This window comes from Sinohyriopsis cumingii, chromosome 5 (genome assembly GCF_028554795.1).
Source record: "Sinohyriopsis cumingii isolate HCF-2022 chromosome 5, ASM2855479v2, whole genome shotgun sequence".
Taxonomy (NCBI): Eukaryota; Metazoa; Mollusca; class Bivalvia; order Unionida; family Unionidae; genus Sinohyriopsis; species Sinohyriopsis cumingii.
The window spans coordinates 127,685,572-127,713,172 of NC_142965.1; the positions used below are offsets into that span (position 1 = coordinate 127,685,572).

The 27,601-nt window shown below is 40.5% G+C and overlaps 1 protein-coding gene across 1 annotated transcript in view; it reads right to left on the reverse strand.

Annotated features, from left to right (window-relative positions):
- LOC149800164 (flavin reductase (NADPH)-like) overlaps positions 1-23,903 on the reverse strand; it is a 64,385-nt gene extending 40,482 nt beyond the window's left edge. The window contains exon 1 of the mRNA XM_089959769.1: positions 23,639-23,903. Within this exon, the coding sequence (XP_089815895.1) occupies positions 23,639-23,773 (135 nt within the window). The 5' untranslated portion in view covers positions 23,774-23,903. The remainder of the gene's footprint in view (positions 1-23,638) is intronic.
- Positions 23,904-27,601: the final 3,698 nt, after the last annotated feature.

Here is a 27,601-nt window from a genome sequence, read left to right on the forward strand (position 1 = left end):
GTGTAAAGTGAAAGGATTGACTCTGAATTATCGTACCAGTGGAGTGGTGAACTCTGACGTATTGAAAGAAGCCCTGCAGTCTAGAGAAGATGAACACTTTAAAATGACCACCTATCAGCCCAACAAAATTGTACGTTTACCCACCCACCACATCGTCAGTCGACCCTTGGAGAAAGTTTATCAAATCGTGTACCAGAAGCGAGTGCGGCTTCCCAACCACTTTACATTGCCGTATGGAGATGTCGGTATAAAACATTGGTTGTAAGAGGAAAGCCACCCACCAGAAGGATGACTTCGCAACAGCAAGAATCGAGTGAAAAATCCAGTGAGAACTCCAAGTTCAAACCCTACCATTTTCCGGTTTTCTTGCCTGACTATTGTGATTGTGCCCGTCGATTGGACACGTTTCAAAAATGGCCTACGGATAGGAAAGGATTACCTACTGGGCATGTTTTATCTAGAACAGGATTTGTCTACTTGGGACCTGAGACTGGATTGGGATACGAAGTACAGTGTTTCAGTTGTGGCCTGAAGTTACGAATGGATCTATGTATCTATAAAGATTCAGCTATTCTGGAACATACTCGATGGTCTCCGCACTGCCCTTACCTTTCTATGGCCTTTCCACCCATTACACTACGGTACAATTATGACGGCTCCTTAGAGACGGTACCTTCCGAAACAAGACATAAAAAACGAACGATGTACAAGCTTGAGACTTTATTGCGACTAGTATAAAAAGGGGGCTATGGTCAAGATCGAACACTTTAAAGTGACCACCTATCAACCCAACAAGATTGTACGTTTACCCACTCACCACATCGTCAGTCGACCCTTGGAAAAAGTCTATCAAATCGTGTGCCAGAAGCGAGTGCGACTTCCCAATCATTTCACCTTACCGTATGGACACGTCGGTATTGGTCTGTATACAAAAAGGAACCCTAGGCAAGATCGATAGTTCATTGTGACTACCAAGACCAAACGAACAAGATGAATACTTTCAGAGAAACACAAAACAAGTTCAGACAGGCACAATTCAAGTTTGGGGCCTCTGAAGTGGAATGCGATTGTGAGCCTTGCGATGGGAACGATGCTGTACGCTCTGACGTTAGCGATGCCGTAAAGCATCATGGGAACTTTGTTCTCACTGCCCCTATCATGGAAAGTGATGCTGTGCGTGTCAAACCTGAGGGATGCGAAAGCGATGCCGCTCGTCCTCTTGGACACTTTACTGGGTTTCGTTTTAAAGGTGGATGTCCACCTTCACGTCTACCTCCCTACGGATGTCATCCAGTCCTGAGCAAACTCCTGTCCATGTCACCCAACCCTCATTGAAACGAACCTGTGAAAGACGAATATTCGTTCCCTGTGCGTTTGTCGGAATACTGCAACTTTGAAAATCGTTTTCAATCGTTCAAAAGAAAATGGCCTAAGTATCTGGGAGGACCGACCCCCGAAGAATTAGCCAGGGCCGGATTTTACTACTTGGGCGAAGGGGATAAAGTCAAGTGCTTCAGTTGCGGTGTGTCACTTCACCACTGGGAACCGCAAGATTCAGCCTACCTGGAACATGCTCGATGATCTCCCAGTTGTCATTACTTACCATTAGTAGGACAATATATTTAAATGGATACTTTACAAGAGAACATTCGTGCCTTGCCTGTGGAGTTGAAAGAACGCATTTACCGAGAACTGGTCAAAATACAAGTCAAACGTAAAGAACAATTGCATCCGTTACGTCACCGGTGTTTGAACCACTGGTACCTGAATGCTATACAAGGACTGATTCAGTTGAAAGTGTTCCATTGGACAGACATTGATCAACGACCCCCCTAGTTTTAAAAAGGATTGGTTTGCTATTGATGATTCTATCTACTACATTGTAAACTTACTGCATCGAGTTCCAGAGGAAACGTTAACGAATTACCAACATCTTTTACACAATGTCAACTTAGTAAAAGAGGAAACTTCTGAACGAATTGTAATGTGTAAATTAGTGATTAAACGATTTAGATTCGACACTGAATTAAAACCATGTCTGTGCAAACGGTACATTTCTTGATTCAGAAAGAGGATTTAGTATGACCTATTCATGGATACTTTACAAGAGAACATTCGTGCTTTGCCTGTGGAGCTGAGAGAACGCATTTACCGAGAGGTGGTCAAAATACAAGTCAAACGTAAAGAACAACTGCATCCGTTACGTCACCGGTGTTTGAACCACTGGTACCTGAATGGTATAAGACAACTGATTCGTCAGAAATTGTTTCAGTGGTCAGATCTTGTTCAACACTTTGAGTTAGTGAATGATCGAAATGTTCATCATTTTGGTTACTTCGAGATTCACCTAGTGCAACGCATTGAGGAAGACGAGTTAAAGGATTACAAAAGTCTATTACGTGGAATCTGCTTAGCGGAAGAGGAAACTTCTAAACGAAATTTGAACTGTAGGTTACAGTTTGGAGCATTTAAATTTCCCACTGGAGAACGAAGATCTCTGGCTGGAAAGTACGTGTATTGCTTCCGAAACAAAGAGACTATAAAAGCAGGAATCCATGCCACGACTTTTATCACATGCGACTGAACAGATTCCGTGGAAGGAACTCAATGACCATATTGAAACCGTGGATCATTACCATCCATTATTACAAGAACTGTATCCAATCAATTTGGGACGGTGCATAGTGTGTCTTAGTGACTTGTTTTCTGGGATTTCGTTTACCAGCCGATTCCTAGTGGACTCTTTACGAACAGTATTTACCACCGAAATGTCTTTAAATGGTCACGAAAGACTCCTTTTTGCTCAAAGCCTTGCGTTTTCATCTGGATACTTCTCGACCTCTATGGGAAAAAAAGATTCGTCAACTTTTAGCTACCGAACACGTGTATGACGATGTGTGTGTAGCTTGTGATTTACACCCCCATTGGACAGATGTCCGTGCCTGGAAAGAATGGGATTTTGAGGCTTGGACCCAAGAAGTAGCCCGGTATACACGAGAGTTGTTCAAGAAAAAAAGTCACTTTTGAAACAGTGTTAGTGACAGTGCCAGAAGAAGAAGAAGAAGAAGAAGAAGAACCCGTCACCCAGGACAGGACTGTCGTGGACAGGCCTGAAAGACCCTTTCGGGAGGACACTTGTGTGACCTTACCCCCTATAGAACTGGTCAGAACATTACCCAAAACATGTTGTACAGACACTTGTTTTTATTCCACGTTAATGGTTTTCATGTGCCTTTTATCGTTGTACTTAAGCCTTTGGCTTCTATGTATTTTTGTCTTTCGCATTCATGTTTAAAACATTCAATAAACGTGTTCTGAAAAAAGTATATAAACTCTTGTCTTGTTTGTTTTCGTGTCACAAGTGACATTCCTGACACTATGGCTACCTCTGCTGTCTCTGCTCCCTCTGCCTCCACTGTCAAAGTCATTGACGAACACTTAGATCGTGCCAGTTGGGAGGCTTTGTATCTTCGCCATCCCTTTAACATGCTCATTGCTGGACCTAGCGGTTCAGCAAAACCGAATTCGTCAAACGTTTGATCGAACATAAACATCATTTGATCGATCGACCACCTCAACGCATCGTGTGGTGTTACAAAGAGTGGCAATCGGCGTACAGCCTCTTGCGAGAAAGTCAAGGCAATTCCATCGTGTTTGTGGAGGGCATTCCTAACGAAGACGACGGAATCGTCTCTGACTCCCGTCAAACCCATTTCGTCATTTTCGACGATATGTTAGGAGAAGACGAAGAAGAAATTAAACTGTGGTTCACGCGCAGAGGGCATCATCGTAATGCCAGTGTCGTTTACATCACCCAAAATTTGTTTCAACAAAGTAAAGCCAATCGCACCATCAGTCTCAATGCGCATTACGTGGTCTTGTTTAAAAGCCCTCGAATTAAATCGCAAGTGCAAGTCTTAGCTAAACAGTTAGGAACGCCTTGGCTGACTCAGGCGTAGGACGATGCCACTCAAACTCCACACGCTTATTTACTCGTCGATTTGAAACCTACGACCCCCGATGATTTGCGATTTCGTACCCAATTGTTTCACCACTGGTGCCAAGACGGAGGGCCTGTCCTGTACACGTCTCCGTCCTCGACTTAACCGCACCAAAAAAATCTATAAAAACCTCAAACACTTTTCGTCTGTCTCACACAACGTCAACATGACGTCCTCAGGTTCATCCACTTCCCCGTTGATGACACCAAGAACTGAAGAGTACTTGGAGACGTTGATCACACCAAGAACTTCTCCGTTGATGACCCCAAGAACTTCCCCAGTGGCAGGACCCTCCAATTTAGTGGCAGTGGCCGCTGCTCACAAAGTACCTGCTCACAAAATCAAAGTTCTAGAAAGATCGGGCATGTTACAAAGTTTACTGGATTTGTCCAAGGAAGAACTGGCTCGATTTAGTCCGTTACGCACCCCTGCACGACGTGTCATGCCTGTCCTGAAGTGGATACGCCGTAAAGACAATCAGTGGCGACGCGTTCGAGTATAAAAAAGGTCTGCGACCAAGTAGAGGTATCAATGAACTTGCAAAAGATGTCACCTCCAACAAGTCAAAAAAGAAAGAGACAAAGGCAGACTCGTCATCCGACAAAGCGTTTAGCCAAGCATCGACGTTACCCTAAGAAAACATACAGTCGTTCAAAGAAAAAGAGGTGTCAACAAAGGGGAGGATTCCCTGGCGATTTTGGGAAAAACATTGTTACCTGTATGACAAAGTGATAGTCCCCAAAAAAAGATTAAAGGGTGTGTGTTAAGTCATTGACGTTAGTGTCTGTTTGGTGAATGTCCCGGAACCCACAAGCAAAGATGTCACCCTCCAGAAAACATTCCTCTTCTAAACCCCAAGGAAAGAAAAGGAAAGGACTGCCTCCACGTTTAGTCAAACATGGGGACATGTTATCTGTCCTGTCCAAAGCCTCTCCACCCCTATGAAAAAAACTCATTCAATCAGCCTCCAAAGAGGTCATCGATACCGTGTGCGAATGTTGTTTGAACGTCTTGAAAGGCACGATCCCTTTGTCCAAACACCAGAAACAATGCTTAGGCAAACATCGACACGTTCTTCGCCAAATGGTTCAAAAGAAAATTCCCATTCGTCAAAAGAAGAAGATGTTGGTCCAACGTGGAGGAATTTTACCCCTCTTGCTAGGTCCATTACTGAAAGGAGTCTTGGGAACCGTGTTGGGAGGACTGATGGGAGCAAGATAAAAAGACCCTCTGAGGTCCCAAGATCTCAGAATCGACCCCTGACATCCCATGGAAGGACGAAATCTAGCTTTAGTGCCTTACAAACGATGGATGGAATACCATCGTTGGCAAGAACAACACACCCCGCATTTACCTCCCATTCCCCATCTGAGCGAGATGTCCCAGTTACAACACGAATTGCAGTCCTTAATGGATCACCAAGATTTGTCCGAAACAGAAAAATCGCAAAAGTACGGTCAACTCTTGCAACGACTGCAACTCTTTCACCAGAAAGCCTCAGACGAAACAGCTCTTCCCACTCTGAAAGATTTTAAGACCTTGATGAAAAGTCCAGCACCATCACCAGTACCACCACCACTACCAGTGACCAAGACAGAAAAAGGAGAAGAAGAAGAAGGGTTTCAAACTCCACCAGAAAAAGTACGCAAGTTAACAACACCACCTACCTCCAGAACTGGATGGATTAAAAAGATGATGACCACCCCTTCTTAATCAGAAGAGAAAAAGAAGGTGAAGACAGAAGTGAAACAAGAACCAATATCCCCTGTTCAGACATCCTCCTCTGCGACACCTACTGCCGGTCGCACACGCAAAGCATTGCAATCCAAGAAAATACCCCAAGAGAAAAAGAGTAGCATTCTCCATGAGTGGGTGCCTTACTAACAAACAAACACAAAAAATGGAAAAAGTGTTAGCCAGCATTTACTACGATCCTTCCCATCCTGCAGGTTACGCAGGAGTTCAAAAATTGTATCGTGCTGCCAAAACGCAACTTCAAAGTCTCCGTTTACCTCAAGTGTAACGATGGTTACAAGAACAAGCTACTTACACTTTACACAAGCCCATTCGACGCAAGTTTTCCAGAAGTCGCACCCAAGTGGAAGGCATCGATCATCAATGGCAAGCCGATTTAGCCGATGTCTCTCATTTGGCCAGCTACAATCGCGGCTACAAATATTTGTTTTGTGTCATCGACGTCTTTTCCAAATTTGCCTGGGTCGTACCCTTGGCTTCCAAATCGAGCAGCGAGTTAGTGCAAGCCCTGCAACGAGTGTTGAAACAAAGCGGTCGTCACTCTCTTCGATGGCAAACGGACAAAGGTACCTAATTTCTGAACCAAGCTTTCCATAAAGAATTAAAGAAACGTGACATTCATTTTTTTTACCACCGAGAATCCCGACGCACTTTGAAAGAACGCATGTGGAAATATTTTACGCATCACCACACTCTGAAGTACATCGACATATTACCGCACCTGGTGCAAGCGTACAACCAATCTTACCATCGAAGCATTGGACGTGCCCCGCAAGAAGTGGCCCCCGAGAACGAAGTGTTGGTGTTTGAGCGCCTGTTTGGTACTTCCCCGACGAGGGCTGTCCCCAAGAAAAGTGGAGTGTTGACCGTAGGAGATTGGGTGCCCATTGGCAAAACCAAAAGCACTTTCGACAAAGGTTACTTACCTAACTGGACTACCGAATTGTTTCGCGTCACTGGACGAGTGCATGGCCATCATCCTGCCGTCTATAAATTAGAAGACATGAACGGAGAAGTGCTCAAAGGAACGTTTTATTTGCCCGAGTTACAACGTGTCACCAAAAACGAAGACGACGTGTACGACATCGAAAGCATTCTCGAACGCAGAACCCGTAAAGTGGGCAAACGACGTGTCAAAGAAGTCAAAGTACGTTGGAAAGGATATCCATCCAGTTTTGATTTTTGGATCGACGCTTCGCAAGTCATCGACTATAAAAAGAAGTGACCATCATGCCTTTTCACACAAACGCAGCTACTACTGCTACCACTCCTTCACCCAGTTCTTCTCTGCAAGATTTACAGAAACAACCCTTGTGGGTGTGGTGGGGAGAACGTGTGCCTAAAACGCAAATCGTCTTTTTCTGCCAAATCTTCGTGGTGTATTGTGTCATCGGGGCAGCCATTGCCAATTTGAGTTTGCAACAAGGAGACAAACAATTGTGGACCATTTTATTGAGCAGTTGCATCGGTTACCTGCTTCCCAATTCCTCCCAGAAATTCTCTTCCAACGGGAACAACGGGAACCTTGTGTCCAGTGCCAGTGTCAGTCACCACTCCAACAACAACAACAACCCTATTTTGGGCGGAGACACGCCTCTGATGTCCAGTAACCCCTCGGACAGCACAGAACTCTGGAATTATGAGTCACCAAAACCAATTTTACTTAACCTTACCCAGTGACAATTCCATGGAGGTGTTTCCCAACAACACGTTGTGCTGTTACACGGCCAAATTACCTCAGACCATCCAATTAGATCACGAAGCCCATTGGGAAGTGGCTTTAGTGGAAATGATTCACCCAACACAAATCAAAAACATCACTGAAACTCAAAACACTTTTGAGGTCGAAATCCTGAACGAACAATTGCAACACGCCATGAATGATATCGTTTTTTCAGGCGACGAAAACCAACCATCAATCCACTCTTCAGTATCTACACCTTGAAAATTCCGGCAGGGTTTTATTTTAGTAGCCAACATTTGGTGGATAACATTGCGGACAGGTTCAACTTAGCCTTTGGCAAAGCCCTGAACACAGCCAAAAAAAGTGTCACCCTGGAGTACTATAAAGTGGCTCGTCGCTTACTGATGAAATTTCAGGATACCCAAACGTTGTCCATCAGTTTTAATCGTGACTTGTTTGATATTTTAGGTGGAGACAAAAAATGGCTCCAAATTTTAAACCGAAGATCAACAGCAATACGGAATTTTACAAGTTTTTTAGATTCCCTGTAGAACTGAACGAAGGACTGAATTTGATGTTTGTGTACTCCGATGTGGTGGAGTACAACGTGGTGGGACACACCTCCGTACCGTTACTGCGTGTCATTCCTTTCAAAGTGGATGGTACCACGAACAATGACCAGGAAGGTGGAAACACCTATCACGTTCACCGCGAATTTGTACATCCTCACTATTTGCCGGTCAGCAAGTCGTATTTGGACACGGTCAACATTGCTATAAAAGGAGATCTGGGACAAAATATTCCATTCACCAAAGGAAAAGTCACGGTGAAACTCCATTTTCGAAAACGGTTCTCTCACGAGTTGTAAATCATGTATCCAGTGTACCGAGGCGTTGCTCGACAGCGAGGACACGGTTTAGGAGATATGCTAAAATCGGCTTTTCGTTCGGTGGCCCCGGTGTTGAAACCGATGTGGACACGCGGATTGCACGCCTTCAAAGATGCGGCACTGACACACGGTAACGAATTTCTCCAAAATGTCATCATCGACAAACAAAACCCCAAAGAAGCCTTCCTGAGGGCAGGCAAAAATGTCTTGCTGCAAATGGGTAAAGACCTTTTGGGTCGACGAGAAACACCTATAAATGCCCTGCACGCTACCGAGTCAGGCATTCAGCAAGGACAAGGCAGAAAGAGACGACGAAGAAAACACCCTTTCACCAGACTTCACACTTCTAAAGCTAGAAAGACAAAGAAAAGAAGAACCGTTCGAGACCTAGACGTTTTCGATTATTGAGAAATAGAAAAAATGATGCACCGAGAGTCTTGCGCTTGTTCCAAGTCGGAACTGGATCTGTTTGCCATGCCCCCCACCATGATGACCATGGAAGAATCCCAGTGGGTGGAATTTCACCCCGTCTCCTCTTTGACAGCCTCAACTCCCATCGAGTCTGAAATCAAAGCACAGCCCGAAGATTACATCGATCTGAATAGCAGTTACTTGTACCTGAAGGTCAAAGTTGTAGATAAGGACAATTTGGACCTAGATGACGACGACGTAATAGCTCCCGTCAACAATTTCATGCATTCCTTGTTCAGCTCAGTGGACTTGTACTTGAATAACAAACTGGTCAGTAGCAGCATGGATACTTACCCTTACCGAGCGTACCTGGAAAATCTCCTGACGTACGGAAATGAAGCCAAGAACACCCATCTGGATGCTTGTGTGATATGGAAACCTGACACACAAAACAAGTTTACAAGTCTAGATGAACACAATGTGGGGTTTAAAGAGCGTTAAGAGAAAACTGCTAAAAGCCGTAGTGTAGAACTGATGGATCGCTTGCATTAGGACATGTGGTTGCAAGAGAAATATTTGCTCAACGGTGTGAATGTCCGCCTGAGACTGAATCGCAGAAGTACCGCTTTCCATTTGTTGGCTAATGTTTCTGCTGCCACTTGCAAAACTGTCATCGAGGAAGCCAAGCTCTACGTACGACGTTTGGAAGTGTTACCTAAAGTGGGAAACGACATCAGTCAAACGTTGAGCAGAACGACCGCCAAGTATCCAATACGCCGAGTGTAAGTGAAAACCTTCACCATTCCTGCTGGACAGCGATCCATGATCGAAGATTATCTGTTCCAAGGACAGTAACCCAAACGTTTAATCCTTGGTATGGTCGAGAAAACAGCCTTCAACGGAGCTACCCTTAAAAATCCTTTCTACTTTCAACCCTTTGGTGTGTCCAAGATCGAAGACAGTCGCGATGGCAAGACCTTGTGTACCCGACCTTTTGAACCTGGCTTTGAGAAGAACAATTACCTGAGGTCGTACTTGTCCCTGTACGAAACCACGGGACAGTTAGGAACCAACACCAGTCACGGCATTACGTACGAAGATTAGGCAGGAGGCTATGCTTTGTGGGTTTTCGATTTCACTCCAGACCAAGGCAGCGACGAGGGACATTTCCACCCTATAAAATCAGGCCAGATTCGAGTGGAAATTCAGTTTGCACACCCAGCCCCTACTGTAACGGTGAACGTCATCCTGTATGCAGAATTCGATAATACCATAGAAATCAACAGTTTGAAAGAAGTCATTCTAGATTATTAGAAGCTATGGAAGACTGTTGTCCCTCTTTACCTAGTGGAGAAACTTTGGACATGGAATGTGAGGAGACTGTGGAAGAAGTTATCATGATGAAGTCAAGATGGCCAGAACAAGAAACCCATTTAGTCTCCTGTTTTGCCAAATACTTGGTCGAAACAATTACGGAATTGATCAAAAAGATTGCTATGGATGTCAAAACGATCATCCCAGTCAAATTCAACACGATAAATGCCTGATGCTGAGTCAAGAAGAAAAATTGGACGAGTATCTGGACGACGCTTGGAGTCTCATCTCGGACGAAGTCGTGTTGCATCAGTGGTATAAAGACTTGCGTGAACATTCTTGTCCACCATTAACCACTCAAGAGATCCATCGTATCGAAGCTCTCCTGAATCAGAGTGGGGAGACGAAGCTAAACGCCTTTTACTTGTCAGACATTTTCAAGCAAAAAGTCAGGATCGAATTGATCACTTATTAACTGTGAAGAAGAAAAAAACACACACAAATCAATGGATACCTGGGAACTTTATTACCTTTTGAACCACAGTTCGTATACCGCCTTTTGGAATCCTGTCGTCTGTGCTGAAGATGAACTCCCTCATCGCAAACCTCAAGACCATCAAGCTTATGCGATCAATACGGACGACAGTCATCTCCCAGGAACCCACTGTGTAGCCGTCTACTTTCCTCAAGAAGGATGTGTGTAATATTTTGATTCGTATGGATGGCCTCCTTTGGAAGACGATATCATTGACTTTATGAGAAGAAATGCTCAGACCACCCGATTCAATAATGTCAAATTACAAGGCACAGATTCCTTGGTGTGTGGACAGTACTATGTGTATTTTCTGCATCATCGCGGTCTGGGCTATTCTTTAGAACATTTAGTGACTCATTTTGATCCTCGTTCTTCTTCAAGAAACGATATGAAAGTAGATAAATGGTTTTGTGACCATTATCTTATCTTTTGTCTCAAGCTAGGAAACGTAGTGTCCATCAATGGCCTAATGACTTCCAACAGTGGAAATCACAATTTCATTCACAACGTTGTCAACCCTGTCTAAAGTAGAGTGTTAGTTGAAAAAAATGTTAGTGATTTGAAAAAAAGTTTGATATTATATTGTTTGATTATTGTTAAAAATGTTAGAGTTACTTGTTAGTGTTAAGTGATTTTTGAATAAAAAATGTTGTTTTGAAGAAAAAATGCCTTTGTCTTTTGTTTGGCTAACGGAATCTTGATTCATGCTCTTTGACTTCTTACTATCCTTCTCATGACACTCACTGAACGGTCCGACTCGAAAACCGTGTGGGGATGTTTTCCTTCACGTGCGCGCTTTGACTTTAAAAACCGGGGCAGTTTCCAGTCTAACCATCCATTGTCGACTCGTCCTCCTACGAAGATGTGCTCCAGACTAGCTAAGCTAAACGAAGCCTACGTGAATTTGCATAAGGTCAGACACAGTCTGATACCGAAGCCTGAAGAGACAGAGAATGTGAGAATGTTAAAAGTCACTGAAGACCTGATAGAAGAGCTCTTCAGAGAAGAAATTAACAGGGAGAAAAAAGAATGGACAGAGAAGTACAGACTTCAGAAACAGCAGAGAGAGCAGCAACAGCAACAACAACAGCATCAGCAACCTGAGCCTGACAGAGGCTTTGTCGACTGTCGTATCGACACCAAAGAGTTCTTCTTCTCTTTCCGAAGAAGCAGACCTATTGTCAGAAAGCCTATCGTCAGAGGACGTCGCATTCTTGGAATATAAAAGATTGCCCTAGCTTCAACTTCGCACACAAAAAAAACAGCCCTTTTCAGGGCTACCCCAATCTCTAGAAAAGAAATAACAATAGATTGCCTGTAATAAGTTAAATAATAGAAGTGCGTGTATAAGCACACGAATTGTTTTTCTTGCTTAGAAAGAGCGTGTGTGTGTGTGTGTGTGTGTGTGTGTGTGTAAGTATTTTCTTTAAGTGGCTTGTCAACATGTTTTAGAATAGTGATGGGTAGTATAAAAAAGTGAGTGTTTCTTTTAGGTCCGCGCATTGTTTGGTCATGATCTAGGTAATATAAGTTTTGTCTTAGGGGATGTTTTCCTTCACGTCCGCGCGTTTTAAGTGATAATCTAGGTAATATAAGTTTTGGGTCTTAGGGGGATGTTTTCCTTCACGTCCGCGCTTTAACTATACATTGAAAATCGCTCTGCAGTCTAGCTACCCTTGTTGATTGATCGACACTAGAGAATGAGCAGAAGGCTAGCGAAACTGTTAGAACTTCATGTGCACCTGGAATATGCCAGGCTCATACTGAATGAGCTGGCCGCAGAGGCTATAGTGGAAGAAGGAAGGATGAAAGATGAGGAGAGAAGAAAAAAAGAAGAGGTGGAGAGAAGAAAGAAAGAAGAGGAGGAAAAGGAGAGAGGTTTGGCTGTACCACAGACACAACAAGGAAATTTCAGAATCCCAGAGACAGAAGATTGGGATTCTGAAGCCACTCATTCCGCCTCTGCACTCCCAGCAAAAAGAGTGAAAGGAGATTGGTGTAGGAGATGCGTTTGCGGTGCCAGGCCAGGGAGGTGCAACCATTAACCAGGTGCCCTGGAGTTCAAAACAAACAGCCCTTTTCAGGGCTACCCAATACTCTAGAAAAGATACAGTAATCCATTTGCCAATGTGTGTATGTAGAGTAGTGTGAATATAAACACCGACTCTTTTTTACTAGTGTGAGTGTATGTGTTTATGTATATGATTGTGTGTTTATAAGCACTAGCATAGGTTAGTGTGAATAGTAGATTATTGGGATTTGATTTTAATGATTTGCGTGCGTGGATGGTAGATTTTGGGTTTGTTTATTGCTGCTTCGCGTATGTGAATAGTAGATATTATGAGAAGAGAAAAGTAGGGGATGTTTTCCTTCACGTCCGTGCGTTGTTTGGTCATGATCTAGGTAATATAAGTTTTGTTTTTCAAGTTTGAAAACTATCTCTGAATTTGCTTGACTTGTTTACTGTTTAAAACCGGCTTGGTGTATAATTTTAAAATTTCTACTGAGTGCGGCCACCACCAACACCAATTAATATAGAAAAAAGGAACAGGACAACTTGTGCAAAGAAATAATGCTAAGAAGAGGAAACGATTAGCAACCCGGCAAGCCGTGAACAAAGGAATTGCACAGATCTAAGGAACTCTCACAAAGGAACGATAGGAACACCCAGTAAGATAGTAATATATCAGACAAAGGAAATCCAGCCAAGCAGCCCGCCACGCAGCCATTTTGGATCATACCACCTCGTATAAAAGCTAAGTACTTTAGTACAAGGTAGGAAAATTACTAAGCCTGCGGGCAATTAAAACTCTATGCTGTTTACATCTCACTATAATATATTTTACCTTACTTGTACTAAATTCCGTATCTACTCAATTTGCCGCCTATTCTCTTAAACAGTCTCTAAGAAACATACTAGAACCGACTGGATTGAACCCACACATGATACAAGCACCAAATATCATTGTGTGATTTTCAATCATAGAGAATAAATTCGACAAATTACACAACTAACCACTACCTTTTTCTTATAATAACAACTCTAGCTGTTAGCACTGTTACCGAAAACAGGCACTAGGAAACACACTGATACCACGCCTGGTCAGAATCTCACAAATTACAAGCACAAGCTAACCGCTGTGAGATTTTCCGATTCACGGAACGTAACAGAATCTCATCTCTCATTGTTTCTTCATAACCACAACCACTATTAACAACAATAAGTAACCTAAACCTTATTCAAAACCAAAGTAGGAATGTCTCAATCAATCACAAACAAACTTAACTTTAACACTAGAAAACAAATTCTGAGAAACAATAGGCTTGAAAAGGAAATGAAATCACATAAACCTCCCACCCCTATGACACCAAACCCGCAAATAATCACGGGGAAATTGGATCTCAGTGAAAACTCCAAGCACCTTGAACTTTGCGAGAAGAATCTCAACTTCTCATCCACTCCTGAAAGGAAAGATTTAACAACACCGCGTCTAACCACCCCTGAGAGAAATGAACTAATTCAAATATCAGCAGCCGACTTAAGTATCAACTCAACTGTAAGTTTCAAAAACTTACTAGATCCATCGGCAAACAAGGACCTGGATGATACAATACCTATAGAAACACCAATATCGCCACTCCAAAAACAAGACCAGCCACCCACCCCCAAATACATGGTCATTGCACAATCCCCGGAAAAAAAACATATAGCCATGATAATAAGAAACCCACCGAAAATAGGGCCCAACTCATGTAACAAAGGAAAAACTACACCCAAAATGGGGCCCATGGTAACGATAACTCCACCCATTCATATCAGTAACAACAAACCGAAATATCATAACAGTCAGACACCTGGACCATCAAAACCCTTAACTGAAGAACAATTACTCAGCAGCCGAAACAAAACACAAGCTAACCCAACCACTAAATCAAAACCTAACAGTCAGACCCCTGGACCATCAAAACCCTTAACTGAAGAACAATTACTCAGCAGCCGAAACAAAACACAAGCTAACCCAACCACTAAATCAAAACCTAACGTGTGGGATGGCAAGGGTAAAGGGAAGGGACCCATGTTTACCAAGAACAAACCTGCCCCCCAAAATAATTCAAACTCACACCCCCACAAAGAACCAAAGAAACAGGCCAAATTTTCATACCACCCCATAGAACACACACTTTATATCAGTAGCAACTCCAATAAACTGATAAACTTAACTGTTAACAGTCTCACACAGGCCCTCCTTAGGGTTCATCAAGGACAATTCAAAATATTTAGGCCAAACACAAGATACATAATAGTACACTGCAGCACTCGCAGTCAAATGGCCAAATTCCTAGAAATTGAAATTATTAACAACATTAGGGTTAACGTCGAAAGACACAAACAAATAGGGACAAAGAACATAATAACCAAAACACACAATAGCAACCAGACCCTCATGGCAATAAACAATAACACACGAACAAATGACTTAGCCACATACTCCCGCACGAACACCCCCACATTTAAAGCAGTTCTAAAACTCACAGGACAAAATAAAGGGATAAACAATGAAACCCTCACTGCCAAACTCAAAGACAGTGGTACCCCCATAAATAGGGCGTATAAACTCAAAAATCATTTAGGACAGGAAACCAATACAGCGATACTAGAATCAAATTCTCCACTCTCAACCATGATAAGACTAGATCACTCTGGGGCACGCCACCGCCTTGAGACATACATAAACAAACCCAGGTTCTGCAGCAACTGCCAACACTGGGGACATTTCTCTAACAGATGTAGATATACCCAACTATGCTACAAATGTGGAGGAAACCACAAAGATATATGTTGTAGAACCACACCCAAATGTACCAACTGCAGGGGCCCGCACCTACCTAAATCCCACGAATGTCCCAACACTATCAAGGAATATCAAACCATAGATATCATGAACAACAAGCAAATCCCGTATCATGCGGCGAAAAAACTAACCCCCAGTAATAAAAATTACCACATCATGACCCCAAACAAACCAGCAACTGAAGCAACCACAGCCCAAACACCCAACCTACCAAGGTCAAACAAGGTCAAACAAGATCAAACAAGATTAAATAAACAAGATACATTCTTAATCAAATCCCACAAAGACTCACAACTCCACCCCGAAGAATCAGATAACACTAACACCAAAAACAAATCACTGTCAAACCCGACAATAGAAAAGTTACTCACAGAGATCAAAGCCGAACTTATCAACAACCACCACTACATCGTGGATAAAATAACACAGATAATAAGCATAATAAGCAAAATCGAATCAAATTTGAAGTTAACATAATAACCCTCAACACAAAAGAATCAATAAATGACCACCCCAATAATGGATTATACAACAAACCGGAACATTATAATATGGCAATGGAATGCTAGAGGCTTAATAAGTAATATCAGTGAACTCAAAGCCAAATTACAAAGCTTAGAACACAAACCAGATATTATATGCATTCAAGAAACAAAAATAACAAGTAGAACCAAACAAATACCCAAACTCCCAGGATATGCCCCAGGTCACTTCAAAAATCGAACCACGGGACAAGGAGGTGGGGGTTTAGCCATCTATATAGCAGATAACATCCCGAATGTAACAACAATAACCATAACACCAACCCCAGGTAGCAACGAAGCATTCGAAATTCAGTCCCTCATAATTCATACAGGCAAGGGTCAAATACAAATATTCAATATTTATGACCCAGGGGGAACATCAGGCACAGCTAACTTAATTACTTACAAACAAATAAATGATCACAAACGAGTAAATCAGATCGTCATCTGTGGAGATTTCAATGCCCATAACGAGCTATGGGGGGGCGGTGTGACGGACAAAAGAGGCAAATTGATTGAAGAATGGACCGCAGAATCTAACTTAGCCATTTTAAATGACGGTACAAAAACACGCCTTAACCCAGAAAACGGTCTCATGTCTGACATCGACCTCACCATTTGCTCGCCATCAATAACCCAGGTGGCGGACTGGAGAGTGGATCAAACTGACCCCTTGGGCAGTGACCACTTTCCAGTAATAGTCACCCTGCAGATGACGGTCCAATACAACTCGCTAAAAAGAACCCCTAGATGGATATATTCAAAAGCAGATTGGACCTCATTTAATGAAACACTAAGCAAAATAGACACCAAAAACATAGAAAATGATAATATTAATAAATATTACGAAGACCTGATTGATACCATACTAAAGGCAGCCACCACTAACATACCCAAAACCAGTGGTAACCCACATAAACAAGGAGTCCCATGGTGGAATGATGAATGCAAACAAGCCATCACTGATAAGAAAAAAGCCCTCAATAAATTCAAACGCACTAAAAACTCTATTGATTTCACTATATATAAACAAAAGGAGAAAAACCTTAAAAACATAATTAAACAGGCAAAGGAATCAACTTGGCATAATTACTGCACGAATATCAATATCACAACTAGTACCAAACAAGTCTGGGATAAGATTAGATCAATTAGAGGAAAGACAACTAACACCACTCCAAAAATAGCTGGAGCCATTACTAATAAAGAAAAGGCTGACCGACTAGCTCAGCATTTCTCAGATATGAGTAGCAACACCAACCACACCCCAGCATTTCAATTACATAGGGACAAAGTAGAAAGAACCCATAGTAATCTCTTTAAAGACCTCGGTCCCAAAGTCTCGAACCTAAATAAAGACATTACAACTTACGAATGGGACCTAGCATTGAAAACCAAAAACGAAACTAGCCCAGGGGAAGATCAAATAGGATACACAATATACAAAAATATCCCAAATAACATTAAACAAACAATTATTAAATTACTAAACCAAATATGGACCTCAGGCAAACTACCCGATAAATGGAAACACGCAATAGTAATTCCAATACCCAAGCAAGGAAAAGACCCTAACGATATTAGCTCCTACAGACCCATTTCCCTAACAAACAACATTTGTAAGATCATCGAAACCATAGTCACCAACCGACTCAAACACCACCTAGAGAGCAATAATTTAATCTCCGATAATCAATGCGGATTTAGAAACAAAAGATCCACCACGGATCAACTAATACGATTAGAAACCGCAATTAAATTGGCGTTCAACTCCAAACGCAAAGCTGATAGGAATTTAATTGCAGTATTTATTGACCTCGAAAAGGCATTCGACCTTGTATGGACCAAAGGCTTATTAGCCAAACTCAACCACTACGCCATCACAGGTCGAATGTTTAAATTCATTGAAAACTTCCTCGCTGACCGTAAAATATCAACCAGAGTCGGCGACACCTACTCTGAACCACACACACTTGAAAACGGTACACCACAAGGGAGCGTACTCAGCCCAACCCTTTTCAACATCATGATTAATGACTTGGACACCAACTTAACATCAAAACTAATTGAACTCTCACAATTTGCTGATGATAGTGGATTATGGAGAGCAGGAAACCCTTCCAACCACAAAGTAATCAGCGATATTCAAACAAGTTTAAACAAAATAGGGAAATGGGCTGATAAATGGGGTTTCAAAATATCCCATGAAAAAACCATAGCAGTATTATTCACCACCAAACGTAAATTACAAAATCAGTTTCCCAAACTCACCATCCAAAATCAAGAAATTAAATTCGTAAATGTAGCACGATTTTTAGGAATGCATTATGACTCCAAGCTAAACTGGGGACACCACATAAACGAACTAGTCAAAAGGTGTAATAAAGACCTTAACCTCCTTACAACCCTTAAAGGAACCACCTGGGGATCCAATCAAGAAACCTTACTAGCTTTATATAAATCGTTAATTAGATCTAAACTAGATTACGGATGCCAAATTTACAACTCGGCACCGCAAAATAACCTCAAAAAACTAGATAGCATACAAAGAAAGGCCCTAATTATTTGCACTGGTGCACTACCATCCACATCACTAGTGGAACTTCAAATCTTAACTGGAGAACTGCCGCTCCACCTTAGAAGACAAGAACTCACCCTCAGATATGCAGCCAGGCTAACAACACACCCCGACACACACCCCACCCGGCTAGCTATAAATAAATGCAACATACCTTTTATAACTAAATTATCACAAAACATACCAGCAGGGAAATTAGTCCATCAATTAGTTGAACAACTTCCTATAGACAAACTCCAAGCAGAAATTGCAAATCACTATGACAAAGAACCATGGATAAATATCAACCCCACAGTTAACACCCTCATTACGAAATATGGCAATAAAAACGAACAGGAACTCAAACTAAACACAATCTGTACAGAAGAAATCAACTCAAAATATTGCAACTACATTAAGATTTACACTGATGGATCCAAAATTACAGAACCACCCAGAACAGCAGCAGCTTACGTAATCCCCGAACTTAACATTAAAGTAGGAAGAAGACTACCTAACCTCTGCTCTATATACACAGCTGAATTCTGGGCCATACTTGAAGCACTCAAATGGATCAAAGAGAACAAAATACCCCAAGCGGTAATAATAAGTGACTCGCTAAGCGTCATAAACTCAATACTTAATAACAACACCAAATCAAGAGAAAACTATCTTAGGCAAATCAATTTATTGTTAAAAATACTGAACAATAATAACTTACAAGTAGAATTTATGTGGATACCATCCCATATTAACATACCAGGTAACGATATGGCAGATATAACAGCTAAACAAAAACTAAACGAAACCACTCACATCAACCTAGATTATAGCATATGCGAACTCAATAGCATATCTAAAACCCTCATTGATAATAAATGGCAGGAATTATGGAACACAAGCACTCAAGGCAGGAAACTAAAAACCATCATTAAAGAAGTATGTAGAAATAGGAAACCACCCAAAACAAAAGGCAGTGAACAAAAATTCATAAATAGAATACTCACGGGCAAAACCAAGCTGGCTAACAGCTTCGGACAGTACATAGGACCACAACCACATAACCCTAACTGCTACCACTGCAGGGTCCCAGAAGACATAGAGCATATTTTTAACAACTGCCATACACTTGAAAAAGAAAGGGCTAAGTTTAAAGTTAAACAGCATAAAATTGGATCCCCTACAACATACCCAGAATTCTTGATGAACACAAACCCCAATATTAATCTAACATTCAAAAATATCATAAGTTTTATACACGAATCCAATCTACTCAAAAAAATCTAAGAAAGTAAATCAAAGACCAGTTAAAAATATAACAAATCACTGTTTGGGAATTATGACGGCCGGCTCGGTCTCGTGGGTTCACAGACTGACACAGCCGTTCATAGCCCGAATAATAAAAACCAGTTAAGGACGAATATTACAAAATCACTGTTTGGGAATTATGACGGCCTGCTAGGTCTCGTAGGTTCACAAACTGACACAGCCGTTCATACCCCGAATAATAAAAACCAATTAAGGCCACAAAAAATTAAAATAGGAAAATAGGAATTAATTAAAACAGGACTCCATAATAACATACAAACAACCATAAAAACAAGTTTTCATTCCAAACCAATAAGATAGGGAATCAAAATAAATAAGGAATTGATGAATAAAAAAAAAAAAAAAAAAAAAAAAAAAAAAAATACTCCAAACCGTCTCCTTGTCTCTTAAACAACATCTGGCTGAACTTTTAAATCAAGCTTCCACAGCTATTTCTACTAACATACTCAGCCAAATCCAGGCAATGTTGGCAGACGACACTGAAGAATTTGAAACTTCCACGCTGGCAGCGGCCCTGGAAGTATCATCATCCAGCGGCGATGAAGCTGATGAACCTGCACCACCTAAACAGAGTGGAAAAAAGGAAGGCTCTGTCTACCGGAATATCGGACTGGGAAAGGCAATTGATGATATCAAAAAAGCGGGCCACTTCGTCAATGCCACAAGACCGGGTGTCCTAATGTGACCTCATCGCTGCCGACCAATCCTGGCGGGAGTCACATACTGCTTGGTTTGACACCTGGGGCATTTCAATCCAACTAAGAAACACGAGTGTGTGGTGTGACTATTCCCACTCATGTCTATTAGCCTTTCAGTCAGGTTGTTAAGGACTAGTTAGTCCTACACCTGAGTGGCTAAATTAAAAAGTACTCTTTGAGTACATAAAAGCCTGGGGGATGAGGCTCCTTTTCCTTCCCCCAGGAGTAATTAAAAATCACGCAGTGCGTGAATAAAAAAGTGGTACATGTTCAAAAGAACGAAAACCACTATAATCCAACTAACTAACTAACTAAGTTTTGTCTTAGGGGATGTTTTCCGTCACGTCCGCGCGTTTTAAGTGATGATCTAGGTAATATAAGATTCGAGTCTTGGGGGGTGTTTTCCTTCACGTCCGCACTTTTCGTATAAGAACCCACAACGTTCGTCGTTCGCACCATTCTACAAAGAATAAAAAAGAAGTTGGCTTCGAACCACCTTGATAAAATGAAAAAATTGCAAGACGTCCTGGACAATTTGGACATGATGGGGCAAATGTTAGTTAACCTAAACGAGGATCACTATTCTTATAGTCCCCATCGAGTGAAGATGGAGATCAACAATTTAAGAAAACTAAAGGAAATCATCAGTGATCTGTTGAAAGAAATAAAGGAGGAGAAGGAGGAGGAAGAGGAAAGGATAAGGATGAGAGTATGGAACGAAAAAATTGAAAAGGAAGAAGAAAATGAGAAGAGAAAGAAAGGAGAGGAGGAGAAGCAGAAAGAAGAGAAAAAGAAGAAAAAAGAGGAAGAAAAGAAAGAAAAGAATAGAAAAAGTGTAGGACAGAAAATAAGAAGCTGGTGGAGAAATAGAAGAAATTAGAAGAAGAAGAAAACCAAAGGTCCTTTTCAGGGCCACTCCAATATCTTTCACTGCCTACCCCTTTTTTATTTTATTTTTTTTTATAAAAAAAATAGAGACCCCTCTCTGTTTCAATTTTCGCCTGTTCTATTTCCATAGACCAATCAGGTCGGGACCATATTAAAATAGGGTCCCGACCTGTTCCATTTGACGCTCAACAGTCCCAAATTCGTATGTTAAATTTACATCGACCCTATACAGTCCCAGGGTGGTTAATGTTAAATTTACATAGACCCTATACAGTCCCAGGGTTTTTGTCCATGCTAATTCCCATAGACCCTATATCGTCCCAGGGGTTTTGTCCATGTTAAATTTACATAGACCCTATATCGTCACAGGGGTGTTTTTAATGCTAATTCCCATAGACCCTGTATCGTCCCATATTACTACTTATGATGCCCGAGTGCTGGACATCACTATAAACTGCTTTATGCTGATATCGTAGCCGTAAGACCCAAGTTGTTAAAGGTAGGTTAAAATTCCAAACACACAATTCTGATAAGAACTATTCCAAAGAATATATTTCTGAAATTACGCGTTGACATTCTGCAACACTAGCCCATATTAACGTTCAACACACAATTTATACGTTTGCCACGTATATTTATTTAAGAGTTTAACGTTGTTTTTTTCTGAGTTTATCATGGTATAAACTGTCAGTTGCCAACTCACACAGCAAATAACGCCCGATGGGCATTATGTAAGCTGTGTGAGTCGGCAACTGATAGTTTATACCACGATAAACTCAGGAAAAAACGTTAAACTCTTATAATTGAAATTTCAATTATTCGTTATGTTCTTTTGTTTGCATCATTAAAAAACAGAAATCTTAACTGAGCGAAGTAATACATGTTTGGGGTTTTCTGTTACGTAGCACTTATAGCACTTTGGATTGTCCTGCTTGATCGTAATAAGGTCATCAAAATACCAGTCCTTCAACCAATGGAAGCCAAATTTATTCATTTTTTTAAATATTTTTAAATTGTTAAATAGAATATTCTTTTCTTTTGATGCTTACTTCGTGTCTTCCTTCACTGGCAGTGTTTATCTTATGCTGTACACGTGACTAGATATATATATATATATATATATATATATATATATATATATATATATATATATATATATATATATATATATAAGTGGGTATTCTTAGAAAAGTAGTTATCCTTACAGTTCATACAGAAATAAACGCAGTTCATTTTGATCACGTGGTAACATTCTGACCAATGGAAATGTTACTTTCCTTTCCCAGCTACTGGCCCAGTTTTCTCCCGCTGGATGGGGTTCTCTTGGGTGGGATGAGAAGATTGGAAATGATCAGCAGTATATAACAATTGTGTCTATTTTGGAACACCATTACATAGTCAGTTCCATTTCCGATGTCGTAACACTGTGCTGGAGCGCACGTCCATCATAAAAGAACGTACTTTGTTAGTATCGACCACTTGTGAGCTAAAATAAATTTGGCACTTTTCCATATTATCTCCAAGAAGATAATTTCTTAAATCAGTCTCTTCAATAAGATTCATATCGTCATCATTCTCAGCCTTTCCTTGGCTGCGCAAGCCATTTTACATGTACACATTTTTTAAAATAAATTTAATTATCTATTTATTTGAGTTCGATGACCAGAGACTGTAATCGTGTGCGTAATTTAAATCACGTGGATAGGTTCATGTAATCACTTCCATGATGCAACAATTTCTAGTCTACAGAAATAAAGATGCACAAGGCGCAACATCCCGATGATAAGCGTGACAAGTGGAGAAAAGAAAGCTAAGTATATACACGCTGGAAAAAAAGCCTCTGTCATTTCATAATATTGAAAACACTACCCTCTAACGTGCTAACAGCGATATTGTAGATAACTTAAAGGTCGCTAAAGTGCCTTCCATTTCTCTACTATAACCCTAATCCTACAACCGAAGACACATCGCCGGATATTTTTGATGCACTAAAACATAAATAACAAGGGATAAGTCTTACATTGCAGGACTAATATAACCGTTTCGATGCCCCAATCTGCAATACCGGATATTCCACTCACGCATATTTGTTTATCCCTAACGTCGCCTCCCTTACCTATACTGTTATTATGAACGATCAATAACAGAGTAATACCTATAGTGTGTGTAGCGAGCTGATAGTATGGAAGAAAACCCCTACCTTCAGCCTGTCACTGGTAGTGGTCAGTTTTTCCGGACTTCGGACAAGGGCTGTCACCCAGTGACCCTTATCCAATGCCTCCTTCACAAACTCCTGACCTGTTGGGCCCGTGGCCCCTAACACTGCGAATTTCATAGCGTACTGAGTACCGTGTGATCTTGAAAACGAGGTTTTACGATTTATGTGCTTGTTTTACATCAATAAAAACTGGCTTAGTGCAGCGGCAGTGTGTACGATGTTTTGATCACGTCGCAGAACTTGATGACAAATGTTGGCTGATTATATGAGGCGCAGTGCAGGGTTGCGAGTCTCCATATAGAGTCTAATGAACTGCAACGCAACAGAAAGACTTTTTGGAGAAATTTATGTAGTTTAACTCTGTTATTGTCAGCTACAAACGGAGATATTATTTTGAAAAGAATCGGCATTTCATAATGACTTGCATTTATTTAAATGAATTACCTATTTGTAGATCTACGTACATTTGACATGAAGTGTATAAAATGTCTCATGAAATCCACTATTGGTAAACGTGAGCCGTTTAGCATGGTATAAAAAGAAAAGTAATTGAAGATGATAAATATCCAAACGGCTGTTTTTACAGGATATAGGCTTGCAAATTTTTTATTAAAAAAATACAGAAATGATAACAACATCGGTTTCGCTTAATGGGGATAGAGTAATTTTTATTAATCGGGGTTAAACTAGTACTGGTGGCTTGCAGGCCAACAACGATGGTATCGGCTAATTTTACTCTTTCATTACATGATTACACTCTTTAAAAAAAAAGGTACAAACCAATTTCCCTGTCCATAAAGTATATTGATTTAAAGAACGACAACGATATTACACGCGCACAGAGAGAGTCTACTTCTCACTGGCGAGCCAAATCAAATCAACGAATATACATGAGTGTAGCACTTAATTTTTTTTATCTCATGTCTACTTTGTACCGTAAGACTTTTATAGCTGGTCATGTGTGAAAGGTTTACTTTAATGCGAACGCTTGTGAAGGCAGTTCGGCGTGTTATGGTGGGCTTAATGGTAACAACGACAGATGAGTCAAATTATAAATTACATTTTGGAATGGAGGACCTAAAGGGGCGCTTACGGCTATAGACTTTTTAGCCCAAGGGTTAATCCGGCGCTGTTCGCACACTGTTATTTAAAATTTTAAAGATTCGTTTCCTGATATGACAAGTAAAGTATTCATATCTGTAAAATGTGTATAATTTGATTATTTTTAATGGTAATATTAGTTAAACTTTTACTGACGTATTTGATCAAATATGTAACTAGCAACAGAAGTTAATTTAATGATCTTGTCTCTTATGAGATATCACGTTTTTTGTCGCATATTTACATAACAAATAGCTAGTTTGAAATCAATTCGAAATCGGGAATGATTTTTTTAATATAAATCTGTCACATTTTTTTCCATTTTACGTAACTTTTGTCTTTGCCTTTGTTCATGGGGAAAACATTAGTTATCATGTATATAACATTTGATTTTTTGTTGGCTTTTCTTAATGATTGTATGTTATGTATATCTGTATTTTGTACTTGACCTTGTCCAAGATCAAGTTAATTGTGTACCTGACAAATTACATTATTTTCTAAACACCGCAATACATAGCTAATCTCTATCGATGTGGATTCAAAATCCAGGTCATTATTAGTAATAAACGTTGTTTACTTTTATTTGAGTTAAAGATACAGTCTTGATTCTCAACTTAGAAATTTCCGGAATGGAAATGTCCATGTAGTTGACAGAGCATTGCTATAAAATGGTAATTGCGATCTAGGTCAAGTAGTGGGTATACAATCTTGTTTACCTAAGAATTATTCATTCTTGCCTTAATATCTCACGTAAAATCAGCCTTATTGTTATGTTCAGTATTTAATTTGGTTGGATTTATTTATTCAAATTAGTATACACTGGATGTGCAAAGTTTTCGATAATATTCTTGGACTAAAGCATTAATTTGGAATTATAGTGAAACCAGAACATGACATTTTGGATTATAATATTGTGATACATCAAAAGACTTAGCATATCATCACAATCCAGACCGCTGTCACATTAACACATTCGAGGCTACTGTCACATCTACAAATTCTATATTGGAACTTATTTATAAGACTACTGAAATTCAATTGGAACTTCGTATATTTAGACTTGTGATAAAATGTTTAGGACCATTTGGGATTTAATTCATAATATTGTAAGTTCTTTTTAAATTTTCACTTTGTATTGTAAGGAAAAAAAGCATTTGTTGAAATTTAAAAACTTTTTTGGTTTTCTCTCTTTTTTAATCGTTCGTTTAAAGGCACACTAGAGCAGTTGACGGTGAATTTTGATGCAAAAATGTTGGGACATTTTATGTATATCAACTGATTAAATGCTATTTAAAAGGCAACTCTGGGGTAATATCACGTACGCAGAGGTTCTCATTATGAAATACGAGCTCTCTGAAATTTTCTTGGGGGAGGGGGGCACCAGACAGATGCCCCCACCCCACTTGTCGAAAAAACAAGAAATGGTGTCTTATGTGTAAGTGTTTCCCCAAAGGTGTGTTGTTTGTTTATTTTGGAAAAGAATTTTGGTTAAAAATTTATTTAAATTAAATTTTTGATGGGGTTTTTATAATTATCCATAGTGTTATCTATAGGGTACCACTCCGGTGGCCTAGTGGTTAGAGCGTCCGCCTCGGAAGCGGGAGGTCGTGGGTTCGAACCCCGGCCGAGTCATTGCAAAGACTTATAAAAATGGTACTAACAGCTGCTTCGCTTGGCGCTCAGCGTTAAGAGGTTAGTGTTAGCACTGGTTGGCCTGGTGTCAGGATAATGTGACTGAGTGGGACATCATGCTACGTGTCTGCGGCATGATGCCCCAGTGCTTAACATCACAATAAACTGCCACACTGCAGACATCGTAGCGATATAACTGAATTGTTTTAAAAAAAGCTACGTTAAAAATCCTAATCACACACATACGCACATCTATAGGGTTGGTCATCCGAGTTAGGTTTCTCTCACCTTACTAGAATTACCTCCCCTTAGTTTTTGTGACATTTGTCAGAGGTCTCCTAAGTCCCGTGTTTGTTATGTGTATATATGCTATATTGTGTGTGTGCTATATAGTTTTTGTGTAGGAACAGCAACACTTGTCAATTATCCCAGTTGTCTTAATAATTATTTATATATGGATAGCACTAATCCATTTGATAATCTTGATTTGATTTGGATATTTAAATTTAAATTTTAATTCTATGATTTTGAATTTTGGCGAGTGAACGGTGAGTTATAAAAAAATATAACTATTGTTTTATATGCGTGACTATATGAGTCGTTCCTTGCATTAATTGGATTCTTGAATGAGATAGGCTGTACTCGAGTGAGGGTCCACACTTTCTTTATTTAACTGTATTTCCCCCGACTCGAGTTTGGCCTCCTCTTTATTATTTAAACTGATAACTAAAAATTTTCAAAAGGATTTAAAAAAGGAACTATACAGTAAAGGATATGTATAGTTGATAGAAGGGATACATAAATGAGTTAGATTTCTAATATCCTATTTCCCTCTGTGTGTGTTTTTGTATTGTCTGCTAGTGTTCTACATGGAGTGTTTTTCCAAAACTATTTCCAGGGCCTGTCCACTTTGCGTAGCACCATGTGACGTAGCCCTCTGACGTCATTGCCTCGTATTTTCCCCATATAGATTCCCTGTCCCATCCCTTTATTCTTACTATTGATAAAATATTGTATTTCCATGATTAGGGGAGTCACATTTGGGTCCGGGTTGAGGGATGAGGTGCGGGCTCCAGCCCGCGCACTGGCGGTGTCACACCCCTTATGGGTAGCAAACCGAAGATCCCCTCCAATTCCCTCCTCCCATTCCCTCGTTCTCTCTCTCTCTCCAAGCACAACTACTTATCTTTGTTTCAGTACAATTTAAGTTCT